Genomic DNA, 21,532 nt, shown 5'->3' with positions numbered 1-21,532 from the left:
CATGCACGCACTCACACGCATACACACACACACAGCTTCCTGCAGAACTGCAAAGCCATTTCCAAGAGGAAAACACTTTCCCTGACATCCCCACGAGGACCCCTGAACCGAGGACTCGGGGCATCCGAGGGCCTGTCTTCACTGTGGATTAGGGGATGTTGGGTAGTTTGTTTGGAAGGTGATCCCAGACAGATGGAGAAAGGATGAGAGGGTCACCTCTAATGGCAGCTGGCTCAGAGCAACTGCAGACACAAACCTCTGCTGGGACCCAGAAGTGAATGGGCCAAGGACCCCAGCTCTCTGCATGGGTTGAGGGCTGCCCCAGGGGACAGAGCCCTGAGCAGAGAAGCTAAAACCTGCAGGGGCTCAGGTGGGAGGCTGGGAGCCCACCAGTGGGCTCAGAGCCACCCAGGGGTCTGTGGGCGTCTGCCTTAGGTACTGGGAGACAGCGTGTGGCCAGGGACACAAGCAGGTCCCCAGTGTGAGTCAGTGACAGCGCCCCAGCCTCACACCGGCTTCCCTCCTCCATTGCACAGGGGATGGTGCCGCGACCCCAGTCCTTGGCTCCCTCCTCCTACACAGGAGGAAGGGGAGGCTCAGGCAGAGGCCCTGGACCATCACCTTGTTCCGGATCCTTATACGCTGGTAGAGGTACTCGGGGAAGGGCTTCCTGGGAATGAAGCGGCCCATGCCCTTGTTGACGTTGATATTGCCATCCTCGAAGACGATCTTGCCCTGGCTGATGACCACCAGCGGGGAGCCGTGGCACTCCATGCCTTCGAAGATGTTGTACTCCACGGCCTGCGGGGCAAGACCACGGGTTTAATCAGCTCCCCAGGCTTTTCTCTGCATGAGCCCTGTTCATCCTGATGGCGATTCTGCTACACAGGCATTTTCCAGTGTTTATTCTTTCTGGGAAACACCTTAGCGCCATGTAATATTCCTTTGCATGCTTTCATTTGTATAATTAGCCCCTCACTGTTAAACTTTCATGTTGCTGGTGGTTTTATATAATGTAACTAATACCCTCTGAGGATCTTGAATGTGAATGGGGTCCCAGGAGTTAGGAAATGCAGCCACTCTGGCTAACACGGACATTTTGGGGTCTCATTTTAAAAACATTCTTTAGGACAGTTTCCTAAAATTAAATTACTGGGTCACAGGGATATGAGCTTTTTAAAGGCATTCATTGTAGACTGCCAAGTAATTTTCTGAAGGCATCAGATGGACTGACATGACATTAGCAACAGGGGACTATTTAGTGATTTCACGTCTATGAAATCCCCCCCAGCACTGGGTAAGGTCATTTTTATTTTTTCTGTTTTTTAAAAAAATAATTTGAAAGACAAATCATTTCCTTAAAACATAACGCATGCCTTTCATAATTCCTAAAGTGACTATAACTAACACCAGCCACACTCTGATTATTCAAAAAGTAGGTCATGTAGACAGTAAAAATTCCACCTGTACAAAAGATACATCATTTTAAAAAGTAGGTCTGTCTTCACCCTCAGACTGAGAAGCCTGCCTCACAGTGGCATTCCCCCACCGGGGAATTCTTCCGAGGCTCAGGATAAACTGCCCACAATGTCACATTCTGTATTTCACAACCACATAGAGTTTTGGCTTTTTTGGCTTTGTTTTTTAATGTTAGTTTTTAATTTTGGGCCACACAATGTGGCTTCTGGGATCTCGGTTCCCCAACCAGGGATCAAACCTACAGCCTCGGCAGTGAAAGCGCAGAGTCCGAACCACTGGACCACCAAGGAATTTCCACAACCACACAGAGTTTTAGAAGCTAATAAAATTGCTGCATTACTTAAAGGTGCTATATGAACAAAGTAAAATTCAAACCGTGCAAACGACTATTGTATATAACCTGTCGTCAAGTCCATCCTGGGCCCCCAGATATTTTCTGTATGTGAATAACTATCTCATGTTCCAGGTGCTCTGTACACAGTTTTTCCACTTTTGCTTTTCTTCTTACCTCCGAGAATGTTCCTGTCAGCTCATCTCGTGGGTTAAAAATGTCTTGACATTCGTTAAAATGCTGAACTGGATTCCACCCCAGGGACATAATCAGTTCGGTTCAGTCGCTCAGTCGTGTCTGACTCTGTGACCCCAGGGACTGCAGCAGGCCAGGGACATAATATCATTTACTTATTCAGTTTCCAGGGACAAACATGAGGGTCATATCCCTGCTTTTGCTAAAAAGCACGATAAATACACATGGGTATCCACACAGGCATATGTGAACATCTTCCTCGACATGGTGTTTGGGCCAAAGCATAAATGGATTTTAACCTAGATTTGCCCTTCGAAAAGGCAGCACTGATTTACATTCCCAGTGAAACCCCATCAATCGGTTGGCCTCCTTGTCGGACCTCATCTCTGTCCTTGTAAACCCCTGCATCTCAGTCACTGGTGCGGGGGAAAACATTTTACTACAATGATTTGTATTTGGTTAATTACACATAAGGTCAGGTCTGTTTTTGAATGAATAGAAACCCTTTGTGTATTTCTTCTCGTGTCACTGAGCTTTACACTCCTTTTTCTATTAGGCTCTTGGTATTTTCTTTAATGGTTTCTAAGGACATAGTCAATGCTAAAAAAATTTCTTGTCTGTGAGAGCTTGAATAGAATTTGTATCCTACTGTTGTGTGAAAATTGTATAAATCTTAATTATGTTGAAATAGTTTATAGTGGTTTTCAGGTCTATGATATCCTTCTACTTCTCTGTATATTCATTCTATTCATTTTTGAGAGTTTGATATTGAAAATCCAACTACAAATCTTAATTTATCTACTTAAAAAAATAATTGTAATATATAGTGTAATTATATGTAACGTTTTTTCTGTATTTTCCAAGTCTCTTGTTACCATACTTTCATAAAATAAAAATTATAAAAATTAAAATACTTTAAAATTTTTTCTCCATTTGTTTGTATTGCCAGTACTTCCCCTGTTCATCTTCTGCCTTTAGATGTCATATAAAGTAATAAGTATTATTACCTGCTGCAATATAAAGGTTTTTTTTTCTTGGTTTTATTTGTATGTAGTCAGTGGCCAAACAGACCAGTCTTCTCCTTCATAGCTTCTAAGTTTTGTGTCTTGCTTAGGTCTTCCCACCTTCAAAATGATCATTTTTTAAAATAGGTATCATTCTAGTCCTTTCATAGCTTCACTTTATTTCAGTCTTTGACCCATTTCCGTTTGTCTTGCAGTCAAGAGTACAGTAGAGGTCTAGCCCTATGAGCCAAGTATTCAAACACAATTGACTGAATAACTGTCTTTGTCTAATTTTAACTGTCTCCTTTGTTGGATATCAAATTCTTGTATGTAGTCAGTCTATTACGTGGCTCTCTTTTCTCTTTCTCTAATACCAAACTGTGTGGATCACAATAAACTGTGGAAAATTCTGAAAGAGATGGGAATACCAGACCACCTGACCTGCCTCTTGAAAAACCTGTATGCAGGTCAGGAAGCAACAGTTAGAACTGGACACAGAATAACAGACTGGTTCCAAATAGGAAAAGGAGTACATCAAGGCTGTATATTGTCGCCCTGCTTATTTAACTTCTATGCAGAGTACATCATGAGAAATGCTGGGATGGATGAAGCACAAGCTGGAATCATGATTGCCGGGAGAAATATCAATAACCTCAGATATGCAGATGAAGTGAAGTCACTCAGTCGTGTCCGACGTTTGCGACCAAATGGACTGTAGTCTACCAGGCTCCTCCATCCATGGGATTTTCCATATAAGAGTACTGGAGTGGGTTGCCATTTCCATCTCCAGGGGAAATTCCCGACCCAGGGATCGAAGCCAGGTCTCCCTCATTGCAGGCAGACACTTTACCGTCTTAGCCACCAGGGAAGCGTATGTGCAGGTGATACCGCCCTTGTGGCAGAAAGTGAAAAACTAAAGAGCCTCTTGATGAAAGTGAAAGAGGAGAGTGAAAAAGTTGGCTTAAAGCTCAACATTCAGAAAACTAAGATCATGGCATCCAGTCACATTACTTCATGGGAAATAGATGGGGAAACAGTGGAAACAGTGGCTGATTCTATTTTTCTGGGCTCCAAAATCACTGCAGATGGTGACTGTAGCCGTGAAATTAAAAGATGCTTACTCCTTGGAAGGAAAGTTATGACCAACCTAGACAGCATATTAAAAAGCAGAGACATTACTTTGCCAACAAAGGTCCGTCTAGTCAAGGCTCTGGTTTTTCCAGTAGTCATGTATGGATGTGAGAGTTGGACTATAAAGAGGGCTGAGCACAGAAGAATTGATGCTTTTAAACCATGGAAAAGACTATTGAGAGTCCCTTGGACTGCAAGGAGATCCAACCAGTCCATCCTAAAGGAGATCAGTCCTGGGTGTTCATTGGTAGGACTGATGTTAAAGCTGAAACTCCAGTACTTTGGCCACCTCATGCGAAGAGCTGACTCATTTGAAAAGACCCTGATGTTGGGAAAGATGGAGGGCAGGAGGACAAGGGGATGACAGCAGATGAGATGGCTAGATGGTATCACCGACTCAATGGACATGAGTTTGGGTAAACTCCGAGAGTTGGTAATGGACAGGGAGGCCTGGCATGCTGTGGTTCATGGGGTTGCAAAGAGTCAGACATGACTGAGTAACTGAACTGAACTGAATATCACTATCTTGATGATTGTAGCTTTATAATATGATTTAATAACCGGGCTGATTAGCACTGGTTCTTTCATTTTTTTCAGAAATGTTTTGGCTATTCTCACAGTTTCCATCCAGGAACTCAGATTTTCTAGTTAAAAAACAAATCCATTATTTTTATGAGAAGATGACTTCAGCTTTATAGATTAAATTAGAAAGAACGGATATTTTTATTCTATTGAATCTTTTTTTAGCATAGAAGAAATTGCATTTTTGGAACTCTTCAGTTTTGACTATTATTAAAACAAGAATTTGATTCCCATTCTGTTTTTCCAAGTGCTCTATAATTATCTCACAGTGAAGGTATCGATTCTTTATATTGATTTGGAATCAGCCTTATTGTTTGTGATGGTTTTTAGGTGTGGACTCAGGGCTTCAGGGAAATATCAATCAATTCAGATTGATTTTCTACAAACAGATGTTAATACTACGCCTTGGACTCTTCGTGGCCACTGCCTCCCAGGACCCAGGCAGATGATCTGTTTTCAGTTTTAACATTTGCTCATCTAATGTGTCCTGAGTCACCCGGAAGTGATCCTGCTAGGCAGTAATTTATAATATTTTTTGAAGCCTAAATGTGGATTGCAAATGCCAAAAAGTGGTGCAAGAAGCAAATTACTAACTCCAGTCAAAACTAGCCAGCTGCACACTCACTCAGCCCAGTACGATCTGCTGTCTTCTTAGTGGAGAGAGTGAGTGAAGTCACTCAGTCGTGTCTGACTCTTTGCGACCCCATGGACTGTAGCCTACCAAGCTCATCTGTCCATGGGATTCTCCAGGCAATAGTACTGGAGTGGATTGCCATTTCCTTCTCCAGGGGATCTTCCTGACCCAGGGATCGAACCCAGGTCTCCCGCATTGTAAACAGACACTTTATCGTCTGAGCCACCAGGGAAGTCAGTTAAAAGCCACAGTGGCATTCCTCACTTGGGGAATTCTATGAGGCTCAGGTTATATCACCCACACAGAATTAAGAGCAGAGTCAGCTGAGAATGCTGCCAGGAACCCCAGAGACCGAGGGAGAAAGAGATGAGGGGGAGAGATGAGAGAGAGAGAGGGAGAGATGCTAGAACAGTTCAGCTGAGCCTGCTTCAAACCCCTCTCCCAATCTCTCCAACCAGAGGAGAAATCAGAATGACGGAGTCATACCAGATATCAGATCACATTTTAGTTAGAAAATTCATAAATCATTTTTAACCAGAGGCTCTTAAAATGACCGCAGAGCAAGACCCATTCACCCAAGGCAGGAGCGTCACTGATAAACCAGGACTTACCGACTTGTGACTCTTGGCTGTTATGGTCTTCACCTTGTCTGGGTCCCAGATGACCACGTCAGCGTCCGAGCCCACGGCAATCCGCCCTTTTCTGGGGTACAGGTTAAAGATCTTGGCTGCGTTGGTGCTGGTAACAGCGACAAACTGGTTCTCATCCATCTTGCCAGTAGCCTGAAGCAGAGATCCGCTGATGAGAAGAGCAGCTCACAGTAGGATCAGAAGGGGCAGACAGCACAGATCTAAGGCAGCCAATGGGAGTCCTTGCAAGGACTCCGGAATTTTCTTCTCCTCTGCCCGCTGAAACCAGGCCACCTTGAAAGAGTGCCAGGGGCCTGGCTTCATCAGAGCAGAGGAGATGTAATTAACCACTCCAAGGTGTGTTAATATTTTCCCAATGGCCATCCTGACATCTGGTCAATTTCACTGGGCCCAAGTTTAATTGAGAATAAAAATCTACTGTTTCAAGTGATTGAGGTGTGACCCAGGGATTTCTTATGGAACAGAAAGTCTCCGTACCCTGCTCTCAACCCTAACCTCGAACACAGACATGGTTTACAGTTATCTTTACATGGACTAAAATGTGGCTCAAAACAAAATATCTTCATCCTTAAAAACTAAGCAGCTGCTGTCTCATCTGCACGTGCAGAGGATGCTACAGGGCTCACATTGATTTCTTTTTTAATGAAAAAAAATTTTTTTAAGTTAAAAAGAAAATTTTGGGGCCACATCTCAAGGCATGTGGGATCTTAATTTCCCAACCAGGGGTTGAACCCGTGCCCTGTGCATTGGAAGCTTGGAGTCCCAACCACTGGATGACCAGGGAAGTTTCCTCAAGCTTTCCTAAGGGTCCACCTGCTTTCCACATGCCATCCTGGTACATTCTGCTTCTCCCTCAAAGCCAGAAAGGAAATTTAGGCACCAGAAGGGCCTAACACACTGCTTCGATGGGCCAGGAGGGCCGGGAGGAGGGGATGCCGCCGCCTTACCACCGCCTTGTCCCAGACCACGGTCATGCGCTCCTCTATCCCGTTGACGCCCTCAGGGATCAGAGTGAAGTTGTCCTTGCCCACCGCCTTCTGCGCGGTGCTATAGGAACAGTGGCTGCTGCCCGTGACTTGCAGGTCTCCACTGGCAAAGGCAAAAGCGGGTGGGGTTCGGACCTGAGTTCACGTTGAGGATCAGGCTTTGACTTAAACACCCAAGAAGGCTGTGAAACTCAAACCCTAGTGAGATTCAGGGCACATTATGGGTTTTACTTTGCCGACAAAAGTCCATATAGTCAAAGCTATGGTTTTTCCAGTAGTCATATACAGATGTGAGAGACCATAAAGAAGGCTGAGTGCCAAAGAATTGGTGCTTTCAAACTGTGGTGCTGGAGAAGACTCATGAGAGTCCCCTGGATTGCAAGGAGATCAAACAAGTCAACCCTAAAGGAAATCAACCCTGAACATTCATTGGAAGGACTGATGATGAAGCTGAAACTCCAATACTTTGGCACCTGATGCGAAGAACTGACTCATTGGAAAAGACCCTGATGCTGGGGAAGATTGAAGGCGGGAGGAGAAGGAGGTGACAGAGGATGAGATGGTTGGATGGCATCACTGACTCAATGGACATGAGTTTGCACAAACTCTGGGAGACAGTGAAGGACAGGGAAGTCCATGGTGTCCCAAAGAGTCAGACAGGACTGAGCAACTGAACAACAACAGTAGGCTTTGCTGAGTGACACCACAAGGTCCATTAGCCTTTGGTGTCTAATTGAAGACTGAAAAGAGACCTGGGCATCAGGAGTAGGTTCTGTGTGAGTGTGGACTCTGGGTAAGGCTCCCCACGTCAGCCTTTTCCTCCTGCCCTAAAACAGGTCTTGGGGTGCTGGTCTGTTCTTTTCCTTTTTAAAAGTTTTTTGGAGTATAGTTGATTTACAACATTGAGTTTCTGCTGTATAGCAAAGTGAGTCAGTTATACATATAGATATATCCAGCCTTTTTTAGGTTCTTTTCCCACATAGGTCGTTACAGAGTATTGAGTAGAGTTCCCTGAGCTAAGCAGTAGGTCCTTATCATTATCTATTTTATAGATACTAGTGTCTGTATGTCAATTCCAACCTCCCAATTTATCCCTCCCCTTTTCCTTTCGGTAGCCTTCAGTTTGTTTCCTACATCGTGAAAACATCTATTCTACATGTTTCTGCTTTCGGTATCACATATTAGCTTTTCTCTGTCTTACTTCACACAGTATGATAATCTCTAGGACCACCAGTGTTGCTGCAAATGGCATCGTTTCCCTCTTAGTGGGTATGTCTTCACCCCTCGGAGAGAGAGTCCACAGTGCCCCCACAATGCAGTATCCGTGCAGAAACTTGCCGAGAGCAGAAGCTACTATAGATGAACAGGCTGACTCTGCTTCCACTCTGTATCTCACTAGACCTCTGCACAACCCTTTGACTTTACAAATCCAGCAGGTCTGCTTTTAAATCCCGGACCTGCCACCTCCTGGTCAGGTAAGTCGCTCCTCTTCTCCACATGCATAAAATGGAGAGGAGAATAGAACCTTCCATCCAGGGTCACTCTGAGGAGCCAATGAGCTACTTGCCTGGCACTCAGCTCCAGACAAAAGGTGTCAAAGATGCTAACTCCCTTGCTTCTCTCTCCTTCCTCCACCAACCTCTTCTCTCTGAGTGCTCAAGGAATTTTATGTTATGTGAATTTTATCTCATGGTTTAAAAAAGAAAAGAAAAAAAATGAGTGCAGCCAATGAATGAATGAATACATAAATAAGTAAGTGAGCCAAACACCTAGCCTCCAGGACATGCCTGTGAGTCTCATGGAGTCAGGGATGTTCGTGCTGGAAGGAAGGTCACGCCCCTGGTCTCATATCTCTGCCTGGTCACATGGGAAAACATAAAGTGCTGACACGGGTCATCCTTCTGTAAGGCTGGTGTTTCTGTGCTGTGCCCAAGGGACAAAATGCTATTTATTGATTTGTTGATTGCAACAAAGTGACACAAGCTCACTGGGTTTGCTCTTTCATCCCTCAGGCATTGGAGAGAAAATACTTTGGGACTATGTGATGAGCCCCAAACTGGCATCTAAATCAATGGAATAAGTGGAGCGTTATTTTGTGATTTTCAATGAGGGCAGAGGCCAGCCTCTAGTTCAGACCCCCAGGCATGTGAGCAATCTTCTGGACATACAAAAATACTTTCAGATGTGATATTCACTCATTTATTCAACAAAGGTGTGTGGTCCTGTGTCTGGCACAGTCTTAGGCAAGGAGGACAAACCTACAAGCAGAAAGAGACAAATGACTGTGTTCATTTGTTGACATTCCAGTGCGGGGTGGAGAAGTCAGAACATACAGTTTATCAGGAGAATGAGTATTAGGGTGTGTGGGGTAGCACTGGGGTTGCCATTTTTCAGAAGATGATTCAAACTCTCTCTTTAAGAAGAAATCTTTCAGCAAAGAGCAAATCGGAAGATGAGCAAGAAAAGAGTGCTAGGCAGGGGTAGAGTGAATGCAAAGGCCCTGTGGCACCATCCTGCCTGGGGTATATTTAGCTTGAGACCAGTGGGCTGAACCAAGGGAACCGAGGGGAGAGGAAGGCCTGGGAGGGCCAGGCAGTGTTAGTGAGGAGTGAAGGTCAGACCAGGTTCAGCCCTGTGGGATATTGTGGGAACTTGCATTTCACTTTGAGAGGAAAGAACCCTGGAGGTCTCCTGGCCAAGGGATGGCTTGGTCTGATTAAAGTTTTAAAATTTCTCAGCATCTGGTGAGAACAGACTGTGATGCGATTAGGGTGTAGAAGGGGCCACATGGAAATAAAAGAGGCTAGTTGGGAGGTGAGAAATGATGGTCCTTGAGCCAGGATGGCTGCAGCCAAGGAGGAGGAAGTGGCCAGATTTCCAGGACCTTTGATCCATGTCCTGCCTCCTCCTGAAATGGGCAAGATTTCGGGGGCCGCAGCTCCCTGGAGGAAGATCAAGGGTTTGTTTTGGACTTGGAACTGCCCACCAAACTTCAGGCTGCAGACTCTGAGTGATTGGATATGTAAGTCATGGGCCGCTGCGTCCCTTTTAGGAAAAAGGAATTTGAATGCTGGGTACACAGCCTCACCCTCTTAAGGTTCCTGCTGATTAGAAGCTCCTTCCTATCCTCACCCATCAGGCAAACTCTTATGAATCCTCTAGCTCCAGGCCTGATGTCACTTCCTCTAGAAAGCTTCCCAAGCTTGCATCTCCACTTCCAGAACGGCTTGCACCCCTCACCACTTAGCCTTCTCCTGTGACCTCAAGTATTCTTGCCTCGCACTGGCAGACAGCAGAGAAGGGACTGAAGCAGCTGTGCACCTACTGGGTGCAGGAAGCAGACCAGAATGCACTGGCTGCTGTGAACCCTGAATTCCAGGCCTTTTGCCTACACTACCTCACACCCAGCTCTGCAGCAGGTACTGTGTTCTCCCCACTCTGAGCCAACTGAGGCAGAGACATTACAGGTTAGCTGACACGGCCCGGGTGACACAGCCCATCAGGGTTGGGATCCTGGACTCACATTCCTAATTCTGTGTGTTTCCTAATGCACTGCAGTGCCAGGCACACAGAAGGTGCTTAAATATTGCTGAATGAATGGCAGGTGACCTATGAACTTGAACAGTTACTGATTAAAAGGCCTGAAAGTGTTAAGATGCTCAGTTGTGTCCGACTCTTCGTGACCCCATGGACTGCAGCCCGCCAGGTTCCTGTGTCCATGGGATTCTCAAGAGTACTGGAGTGGGTTGCCCTTCCCTTCTTCAGGGAACCTTCCTGACCCAGGGATTGAGTTGGGTCTCCCACACTGCACGCAGATTCTTTACTATCTGAGACACCACGGAAGCCCAAAAGGCCCAAAGGCGTGCTGTAAACTATGTGGAGTTTTGTTCTGAGGTCTCCCGGAGCGCCCCACCCAAGGTCCTCTCCCAAGTGTATCTTAGGCAGTTGCACTCTCCCGCCCACCCGCTCAGCTCTGCGAACCCGCCCATCTGCCCAGCCCCAACACCCCAGCCACCCCAGGTTTCTCACCAGGCCAGTAGGGAGGTCAAGTAGTCAGGCGTGGTGGGGTCCGGGCTCAGGGGAGGGGAGGTCACAAAGGCCGCCGCCTTGGCCCAGTTCTTGCTCCAGTAATGGGTGCCATCCGTCCCCAGACTGGCAGCGATGGGCTCACCAAAAACGAGGGGGCCTTGGAAGGCAAACAGACACGCATGGTTGACAGTGGATGGTCTCTTGTGGGAGATGCTGATGCAGGAAAAGAGAATCTCAAAGGCCGGACAATGAGACTGGGGATAAATCACACCGGTCCTCTCCATCAGGCTTCACCACACACACCCCAGAGGCCCTGCCCCCGGCCACCGGGCACTCAGCACCCGCTGTCCCGCTCAGTGGCCCTGTGGACCATCAACGCTTTCAGCACTTGGATCTGATCATTAGCTGTTTACGATGGTCAGTCGAGGCACAGACACCTGATGTGCTGTCTTCGCACGGGTTCTGCCAAGAGCAGATATTCAAGTGAAAAATCGAGTTTAAGCATTTTATCTGGAGGTGATTCCAGGAAACAACTCAGCGGGCACGGAGGACGGGACATAGGCCGAGAGAGATGCCGAGGACAGGTGAGTGACCACTCAGTCATGGCCATGGGCGTCCACAGCTCAGTGCCCTGAGGGCTCCGGGAGCCTCAGCTTTATCTCACCATGCAGAGCGAGGGGACCAGGGTATGCAGCCACCAAGCCACTGCTGGGGGCTTCTTGCTGAGCACTCACTTTCCAGGGAAGGGCCAGAGGAGTTTCTGCCAGAACAAAAACCCACGGGCAAAGTCTCAGGCTTAGCGAGAATTCCTGCAGCTGAGAAGTGCCAAGGGGACTTGGGCCCACGGCTCTGTGGCATCTGCCCGGAGCCACGCTGCTGGCGAGTGGGAGGGAGGCTTTGGTCTCCAGCAGCCTGGCTCTGGGATGGTGCCACCCAATGGCAGTGGTGGGACTGTCCTGTGCCGAGCTGTCCAGGGGAGGAGCCACCAGCCACACGTGGCCCTGGAGCACGAGAAATAGGGCTTATGCCACTGTTGTTTAGCTGCTTAGCGGTATCTAACACTTTTGAGACCTCCTTGGGATTTTCCTGGCAACATGACTGGAAGCAGGGTGCCATTCCCTTCTCCAGGGGATCTTCCTGACCCAGGGATCAAACCCGTGTCTCTGAGTCTCTACCGTTTGCAGGCAAACTCTTTACCACTGAGCCACCTGGGAAGCTACTAAAGAGCCAAAAACTTAAAACTGTATTTAAATTTGCTTCATTTAAACTGAAATAGCCCACGCACGGCTGGTGGTCACCTTATGTCTCGGCAGCTCCAAGGCCTGCAGGCATAGCTACACCAGCATGCTTACCGCTGCTTTTAAGCTCCTATTACCGCTCTGAGCCACAGTTTCCTCATCTTTAACCCAGAGGTGGTCCTCAGCAAGCTGCGCTGGCCTAGAGCGCTATCAACACCTCCACCAGTTAGCTTGCCCTTAAAATACTAAAACCAGGTATTTGGGGGTTCAAAACTGCTCTGTTCCCAGACTTCCCTGGTGGCCCAGTGGTTAAGAATCAGCCTTCCAATGCAAGGGATGCAGGTTCAATCCCTGGTTGGGGAACTAAGATCCCACCTGCAGGACAGCTGAGCTGCAACTAGTGAGCTCACGCACAACAGAAGATCTTGTAAGATGCAGATGGGACCTCACACAGCCACACAAATAATTAAAAAAAAAAAAAAAAAGCTGCTGTTCCATATGAAAACCAGCTTTCAGGCATTTGGAGTTGGGGCTGGTCTGAAATGAGAAATACTGAAAGGGTGAGATACACACTAGACTTTGAAGATAGTACAGAAAAAATAACACCAAATATCCTGTTGGTACTTTTATCTTAACTACAAGTGGAGTGAATATTTTGGACACATTAGGTGAAATATCTGGTTGACCAACAAGTTCGTTTTGATTTTTCTGTCAAATTTTATGGAAAAATACTCAAGCTAACCTTTTTGGTCAACCCAGTAACATATATCATTAAAGATTTTTAAGACCAGAGCCATCTGTACTTTCCATGAAGGGTTCCTGTAAGAAGGGGGAGCCCTCCGGGTATAGAGGGTGGTGGGTGCTGCCAGGGCTGTGTTGCTCCTGCTGATTTTCACCTGGCCACCCCGTCTGACCCAGAGTTTCCGGTCAACCTCATACGACTCCCAAAGTGTGGATGGGGTGGATCTTGTCTGGGTGGCAAACATCCTTGGTGAATGTCCAAGGATCAAAGAGTCTAGCCACTGTCTCCATGTGACATGAGCTACTGTCATTCTGTCTGTCTCCTCTGTCCATCTGTCATTCTCTCTCTCCCCATCTCTCTGGGCCTGATTTTGGGAAGGAAGGCTTCTCTGGGCGACCTTGCTCACTCTCGACCTGCTAGTTGTTGGGGGCTGTGGGCCTTGATCACAAGGCCTGGGCAATGCATTTGGACGCCTCCTCTGAGTCTCCTGGGGAAGGGCCGTTGAGCGGGTCAGTGGGTAAGTAGTGTGTCCACAAGTTTTAGAGCTGGAGGCGGACTTCCTGCCTCACTCCCCTGGTGTCCAGCACGGGGCTGTCCCCCAGACCCTCTGGCGTGTGGAACAACATCTTCCTCCTTCCCAACCTGCAGCTGAGCCTCTGTGTGGGCCCCACAGTGGAGTCTGGGTGCACGTACCCCCCTGAGAGGCCCTGGATGGGTGACCCAGGATGAAGGGCCCAGAGAGAAGCAGAAAGAAGGCGGGGAGGAACCAGGAGCTGATGCAGCCCCAGTTCCATCACTGCCTTGATGTGAAACCCTGGGGAGAACTTGGAACTCCTCATACATGGTCTCATGTGACCCACAGGAGGGATAATCACCTTAGCTACAAATGGAGAAAATGAGAACCAGAACACCACTTACCTGGGGCCTGTGGCACACCAGGAATCAAACCTAAAACCAACCACCCATCTGGCATCTGCCCACTGTCCAGCTCCCTTTTCAACCTGGCCTACAGAGCTCAGGCTGGGCACAGCTGGCAGAAGGTCTCTGTCCTGGGCAAGAGCTCCACCAGTGAACCTGAACCTGCTGGAAACACCCTTTCCTCACACCCAGCGGAGATCCCAGGTGCTGGGCTGCCTACCTTTCTTTCTGGCCAGGGTGATGATGTCCGCCGCGCTCTTACTCATCACCTTGGTGATATACACAGGGCAGTTGATCCGGCCCGCGATGGTGATGGCCCGGAACACGGCCTCGGCCTCCAGCTGAGGACACAGCGAACACACAGGTCATGAGGGGAGGGGTGGGGGCACCACCCACCCTGAGCACCCAGGGCTCTTCCTGATCAGCCTTCCTTGATCTTCCTTAATGAAGTGTGGTCAGAGGGAAATCTATCGCATCAAAGGAGGAAGACACTGTAGATTTTTAAAAAGGAAGAAAAAGTCAGAATGTATTCGGCTAGGGGGTTGGAAGGCAGGATTGTGTTATCTGCATGCTTGGCAGTGCTCTGAACGCTCTGTCTGAAGATCACTTGAGCGGAACAGGCCATCAAAAGGTCCCCACGCTGCTCACATGCTTGGTGGTGGCTGTTCAGTCACTCAGTCGTGTTTGATTCTCTGTGACCCCATGCAGCATACCAGGCTCCCTGGTCCTTCACCATCTCCTGGAGCTTGCTCAAACTCACGTCCATTGAGTCATGATGCCATCCAATCATCTCTTCCTCTGTCGCCCTCTTCTCCTCCTGTCTCCAACCTTTCCCAGTATAAGGGTCTTTTCCAATGGGTTGAGCCTTCCCATCAGGTGGCCAAAATATTGGAGCTTCAGCATCAGTCCTTCCAGTAAATATTCAGGGTTGATTTCCTTTAGGATTGACTGGTTTGATCTCCTTGCTGGCCAAGAGTCTTCTCCAGCACCACAGTTCAAAAGCATCGATTCTTCAATGTTCAGCCTTCTCTCTGGTCCAACTCACATGCCTGGAGGTGGTTATTTATAAAATTCCTGACATCAGGGAACACAGGTGTTCCCATACATTCCTTCCTTCATTCAACAACTATGTGAAACCACGTGCTATGAGGTTTGGTCTCTGTACTCCCTAGTCCAGTACTTCTTGAATAAAAAAACCAATGATGTTTTTATTGTCTTATTTTTAATTTCCAATCTGTCAGAGGCCCACACATGGCTGTGCTGCTCTTGGCTGGCAGGAAGCCCAAGCCACAGCCAGGTGCCAGGAAAGCAGCCACACCTAGAAGAGTCCCCATGGTGCTCACATGCCTAGAGTTGGTGGCAACGTAACATGCTACAAAGGTTTATAAACACTGTCTCCGGTGTGTTCCTGGTCTCACCAGAGACTGGGAACCCAGCTCATGGGCATGGAGCTCACGTTTGAAGCACTGGGCCAGTTCAGGAATCCTTGGGGTAAGGAGTCTGTGTATTCGTGTGTCGTGTCCCATGTTCCAAAGAGGCCAGCCCAAAGCGGAGATCAGGGAAGACGGCTAATGATCTGATGAGACATCAGAAAATGTGGGGCGCCCATCCTGTCTGATGCTCAGTCAGCTTGCCTTCCTTCTGTCCCTGCTAAACACACACACAGAGGCACACCCTATCACTCCCTCCTGGGGCAATCTGCCAAGTCTTAGAGTATAGCGGACAGGAGGCCTATGCAGAGGCAGTGGTTTGGAACTCGCTCTGCCTGGGACATGGGGCTCCACTTTCCTGTGGTCAAATACCCTGAGTCCTTGGTCGGGATTCTGAAGTGTCCTTGGGGTCTTGGTGGGAAGTGTCTGGGCCCTGGGAGAGGCAGAGCCTTTCCCAACTCTTCTGATGGATCTGCAGCCCCCAGAGCTCCCGAGCCCCAGGGCAGACCCTGGAGAAGACCACACGTGCTGAGATGCTCATATGGGAATGGGATGGGGCCGGGGGCTCTAGCCAGCTGTTCCAGCTGGAACAGCATCGGGGTAAGCTCTCAGCTATGTCAGAGTCACACCCAGCGGAGGCTCCTTTACCTCTTCAGGTCTGCTCAGAGCATGGCCCTCAGGACCCGTGATGCCCATCTCTAAGATCCGCTTCTGTTCCTACAAGACAAGAACGAACGAGTCAGTGATGGCAGAATGCCAGAGCCGGGAAAGGCCAGTCCTCCAACCCATTAGACGGATGGGACAGCTGAGCCCAGGAGGACTGGACCGTGTGGAGTCTAATGGCTGGGGACATCCACAACTTCTTTGGCCCCTTCACTCCCAGTGCCCACCTTCCCCCTTTGCGATGTCCCCATCCACAGGGGCTCTATTCAACCCCACGGGACCAGTAAGAGGAAGCAAGGTTGTAAGAAATGAGCCTCAAAGACCACCCTCCACTCTTCCAGCTTCCAAATCTCTGCTGCACAACAAGAGAAGGAGGCAGGTGGTGTGTGGGCGTAACATGGATGCGGAAACCACAGAATCCTCAACTGGGCCTCCAGTTCCAGAACTGAGCATGTGTGTGACTTTGGGCACACAGGTCACACTCTCGTGAGTCTCAGTCTTCTCTTCTTTCCTTTTGTTAAAAAATGAAGTATAGGTGATCTACAAGGTTGTGTTAGCTTTAGGTGTACAGTAAAGGGATTTATTGCAAGAATTAATGCTGAAGCTGAAACTCCAATACTTTGGCCACCTGATGGGAAGAAATGACTCCTTAGAAAAGACCCTGATGCTGGGAAAGATTGAAGGCAGGAGGAGAAGGGGATGACAGAGGATGAGATGGTTGAATGGCATCACCGACTTGACGGACCTAAGTTTGAGCAAGCTCTGGGAGTTGGCGATGGACAGGGAGGCCTGGCATGCTGCAGTCCATGCGGTCGCAAACAGACACAACTGTGTGACTGAACTGAACTGAATCAGTTCAGTCTCTTAGTCGTGTCCGACTCTTTGCAACCCCATGAACCACAGCATGCCAGGCCTCCCTGTCCATCACCAACTCCCGGAGTCTACCCAAACCCATGTCCATTGAGTTGGGTGGACTCAATGGATGCCATCCAACCATCTCATCTTCTGCCGTCCCCTTCTCCTTCTGCCCCCAATCTTTCCCAGCATCAGAGTCTTTTCAAATGAGTCAGCTCTTTGCATCAGGTGGCCAAAATATTGGAGTTTCAGCTTCAACATCAGTCCTTCCAATGAACATCCAGGATTGATCTCCTTTAGGATGGACTGGTTGGATCTCCTTGCAGTCCAAAGGACTCTCAAGAGTCTTCTCCAACACCACAGTTCAAAAGCATCAATTCTTCTGCATTCAGCTTTCTTTATAGTCCAACTCTCACATCTATACATGACCACTGGAAAAACCATAGCCGAAAGTGATTTAGTTCTACACAAAAGGAAAAAGCTGAATGAACTTTTGGGCCAACCCAATATATTGCTTTTCAGATTCTTTCTCCTTATAGGTTACTATAAAATACTGAGTAGAGTTCCCTATACTATACAGCAGGTCCTTGCAGGTTATCTGTTCTCTATATAATTAGAATGTATATGTTAACCACAAACTCCTAATTTATCCCTCCCCCTCAACCTTCCCCTTTGGTAACCATACATTTCTTTTCTAATGTCTCTGAGTCTGTTTCTGTTTTGTAAATAAGTTTATTTGCATCATTTTTTAATTTTAGTTTCACATATAAGCCATTATCATATGATATTTGTCTTTGGCTTACTTCATTATTTCATTTAGTATAATCTCTAGGTCCACCCATGCTCGCTGCAAATAGCATTATTAGTTCACTCATCTTTTCTTCTTCACACTGGAAATAACAGTGGCTGCACCTGGAGTTGCTATAATGCATCACCAAGGTGGCAGATGAGAAATGTCTGGATGATGTATATACAATCTACAGTGTATACATGTGTGTGTGTGTATAGTGTATATTGAGAGCTCCTGAATCATCACCCAGTTCTCATTCCCTCTACTGTAGCTTCATCTTTCTGGCACCTATCTTTCTAACAGGAAAGCTCAACCTCAAGCTTATAAATGAAATGGTTCCCTGAGCTAACAGTCTAGATGCAAAGCCATTGGCTCCAAGGCTTCAAGATGTCCCCTCCTTAGGAATACTTCAGCATCTCAACACTGATCTCTTTACATCGCCCAGATGTCAGCTGTGCTGCTGCTATTTTTAACTTCTCCAGTTTCTGTATCGTATTCTGGAACACATTCCTATGAGAAGCCCCAGACCCTATCAACAATAAAAAAATCATAATTTTCAACTCTTCATTTATGGTTATTAAGCTTGAGTTTATTATAAGAACATAAGCTGGAGATGATTTCAAGATCCAACAGCTGGGGTGGATTTAAGTACAGAACGGGATAATGTCAGCTACTGAAGATGATGTTTACAAGGCATTTTGTAAACTGTTTACAAAAAGATTTATGATACGGAGACATCCCTGTGAAAGACTGTTTAAACATCAGTTACTATTTCTGTTGGAAGGAAGGAAAGAGGAGAAAAAGGAAAGGAAGACAAAAGATGAAATGGGGGGGGCGGGGCGCAGAAATGAATTACAAAAGGCTAGAGAAGGGTTTCTAGTTAACGATCATGGCTGAATACTACCATTATTGTCACTCCATCCTGAAACTCCACTACAGTGATAGACACTGTACCCAAGAACCGAAAGAACACAGAGATGTCAAAAATGTTTTGCAACTGGGGAAGCAGAGGTACAAAAGGTAACATATTTACTGGAGCTGAGAAAACTCAACCTTAAATCAGTAGCAAGAGATTTCCCTGGTGGTCCAGTGGTTAAGACTCTGTACTTCCAATGCAGAAGGACCAAGTTTGATCCCTGGTTGAGGTTTCTGCATAGCTGTTGGTAAAGCATCTGCCTGCAGTGTGGGAGACTCGGGTTCAATTCCTGGGTCAGGAAGCTCCCCTGGAGAAGGAAATGGCAACCCACTCCAGTATTCTTGCCTGGAGGATCCCATGGACAGAGGAGCCTGGCAGGCTATAATTCATGGGACCGCAAGACTTGGCACTATCTTTCTTTTCTTTCTGGAGAACTTTGATTCTAGATGTTGCGTGGTTAGGCCAAAACATACACACACACACACACACACAATGGCAGCAAGGAAAGCTAAAAAGCCCCATTTAAGAATTGGGGCTCCAGAGGCTTCCCTGGTGGCTCAGCGGTTAAAAAAAAAAACAAAAACAAAACACCTGCCTGCCAATGCAGAGACATGGGTTTGATCCCGGGTCTGGGAAGATCCCACATGCCACGAAGCAACTAAGACTGTGTGCCACAACTACTGAGCCTGCGCTCGGAGCCCAGGAACCACAATTACCAAACCCATGTACTGAAACTACTGAAGCCTGTGCTCTGCAACAAGCTAAACCATCACAATGAGAAGCCTGCAAACCACAACTAGAAAGTAGCCCCCGCTCGCCGCAACTAGAGAAAGCCCGTGCGCAGCAACAAAGATCCAGCACAGCCAAAAATAAATAAATAATTTTTTAAAGTATTAAGGTTCCAAATTCAACTTCTTTCACACATTTGATGAGACACAGGTTGGCGCACCCTGGGAAAGTGGGTAACAGTAACTACAAAAGCTAAATATATGTACCCAACCACCGGAATCCTACTCCTAAGTATTTACCAACAGAAATGCGAACATATGTTTCACAACAAACTGAACAAGAACGTTCAAGAAAATGTTACAAACAAAAGTCCCAAATTTAAAACGATCCAAATATCTATCAGGGGCTTCCCTGGTGGCTCAGACAGTAAGAATCTGCCTGCAATGGCGGGCAACCCAGGTTTGATCCGTGGGTTGGGAAGATCCCCTGGAGAAGGAAAAAGCAACCCAACTCCAGTATCCTGGCCTGGAGAATTCCATGGACATAGGAGTCCAGTGGGATATAGTCCATGGGGTCCCAAAGGGTCAGACACGACTGAATAAATATAAATAGAAAAAAAAAAACTATCAACTGGAGAACAAATTGTGATCTATTCCTGCTGTGTAATTCTACACCATGATGAAAAAGAAAACTCTGTGCTTCAGGAAGCCATAGAGGTGAATCTCACAGACCTAGGATTGAGCGAGGTCAAGCGAGGTCAAGCGAGGTCAAATGAGGTCACTTTCTCCCTCACTTGGAAGGAAGCCGGCCACCATGATGTAGCTGTCCATGTGTCAGAGAGCCAAGGGGGCCTCTGTCCAACAGCCAGCAAAGAATAGAGGCCATTGGTCTGATAGCTTGTGAGGAACTAATCTTAGCAACAACCCTCTGAGAGAAGCTGGAAAGGAATTCTGCCCCCGACCAGCCACGAGACAACTGCACCCAGACCCAACACCTTCAGGGAAGCCTGTGAAAGACCCCGAGGTCAAAGACCCAGCAAGGCCACACCTGGACTCTCAACCCACAGGACCATGACACAGAAGAAGTTTATTGTTTGAGGATGCTAAATTCGGGACAGGGGGATTCTTATGCAGCCACGAGAACTGAAACAGATTTTGGTGTACAGAAGTAGGGTTTTACCATGAAAGTGAAAGATACTCAGTTGTGTCCGACTCATAGCGACCCCATGGACTATATATAGTCCATGGAATTCTCTAGGCCAGAATACTGGAGTGGGTATCCTTTCCCTTCTCCTGATGGCTCAGTGGGTAAAGAATCCACCTGCAGTGCCAGAGACACAGGAGATATGGGTTCGATCGCTGGGCCGGGAAGATCCTCTGGAGGAGGAAATGGCAACCCACTCGAGTATTCTTGCCTGGAGAATCCCATGGACAGAGGAGCCTGGCGGGCTGCGGTCCAATGGTCTGCTAAGAGTCGTGAGTGACTAAGCACACACGCACACATATACACTACTTAGCGTGGCATTAATTACTTTCACTGGATGCATCCAAATCTTCTATCTTGATCTGTGGCATCATGATTAACCTAGCCCTTCCCCCACAGGAGACGACGTGACCCTTCTGATTTCCTCCTCTTCTTCCCCATCCTATCAATCATGAGTCCTGCAGAGAGTGCTCCTCCTCTACCGTACTCTGGCCCCTTCCACCCGCCTCTGTATCCTCTCTTCATTTCCTATGAGTAAATCCTAACCGGTCAACCTGACTTTACTCCATTCCCATCAAAATTCTCCACCTCATGGCCAGAATGATCCAAATGAGTTCATGTCTCGCTTTACCCAAAACTTTTGCACGACCACATCTGCTACATGTCCAACGCTGAGCTTTGCAAACACAGTATCACTGACCCTCAGATAAAGAACAGGAGCTTTCCTGGGGTGGAGCTCCCTGCCCCACGTCAGAGGGCCAGGAGATCGAGGAGGCTGGGCTGGAACTCTGCTGCTAGCCTGCGCTCTGTCCACTATCCCTGCTCCCAAAGCTCCCAAGTCACGGAGGACGGGCAACTCCAGTTTCCACGTCTGTTGCCTCTGGGGTCCCCTAGGTGTGCCAAATGCATTTTCTTTCGGATCTTCATTTACTGCTCATGCAAACTCTCCATGGTTCACAGGGCAGTCATGTTACCCCGACTGTACAGGTGAGAAAACTGCAATCCAAGAGTCCCTATGGCCTGCCAA

At 47.5% G+C, this 21,532-nt stretch overlaps 1 protein-coding gene across 2 annotated transcripts in view; it reads right to left on the bottom strand.

Moving 5' to 3' along the window:
• CRMP1 (collapsin response mediator protein 1) overlaps positions 1-21,532 on the bottom strand; it is a 66,428-nt gene that overhangs the window by 3,761 nt on the left and 41,135 nt on the right. For both annotated transcript variants that reach the window (XM_069593232.1, XM_069593233.1), the window contains exons 7-12: positions 15,998-16,066; positions 14,140-14,260; positions 11,022-11,178; positions 6,954-7,095; positions 5,968-6,138; positions 622-801 (exon numbers count right to left, since the gene is read on the bottom strand). In XM_069593232.1, coding sequence (XP_069449333.1) covers positions 622-801; positions 5,968-6,138; positions 6,954-7,095; positions 11,022-11,178; positions 14,140-14,260; positions 15,998-16,066 — 840 coding nt within the window. The remainder of the gene's footprint in view (positions 1-621; positions 802-5,967; positions 6,139-6,953; positions 7,096-11,021; positions 11,179-14,139; positions 14,261-15,997; positions 16,067-21,532) is intronic.

The sequence above is a fragment of the Ovis canadensis genome, chromosome 6 (assembly GCF_042477335.2).
Source record: "Ovis canadensis isolate MfBH-ARS-UI-01 breed Bighorn chromosome 6, ARS-UI_OviCan_v2, whole genome shotgun sequence".
Taxonomy (NCBI): Eukaryota; Metazoa; Chordata; class Mammalia; order Artiodactyla; family Bovidae; genus Ovis; species Ovis canadensis.
This window is presented reverse-complemented; position numbering and strand designations above follow the sequence as displayed.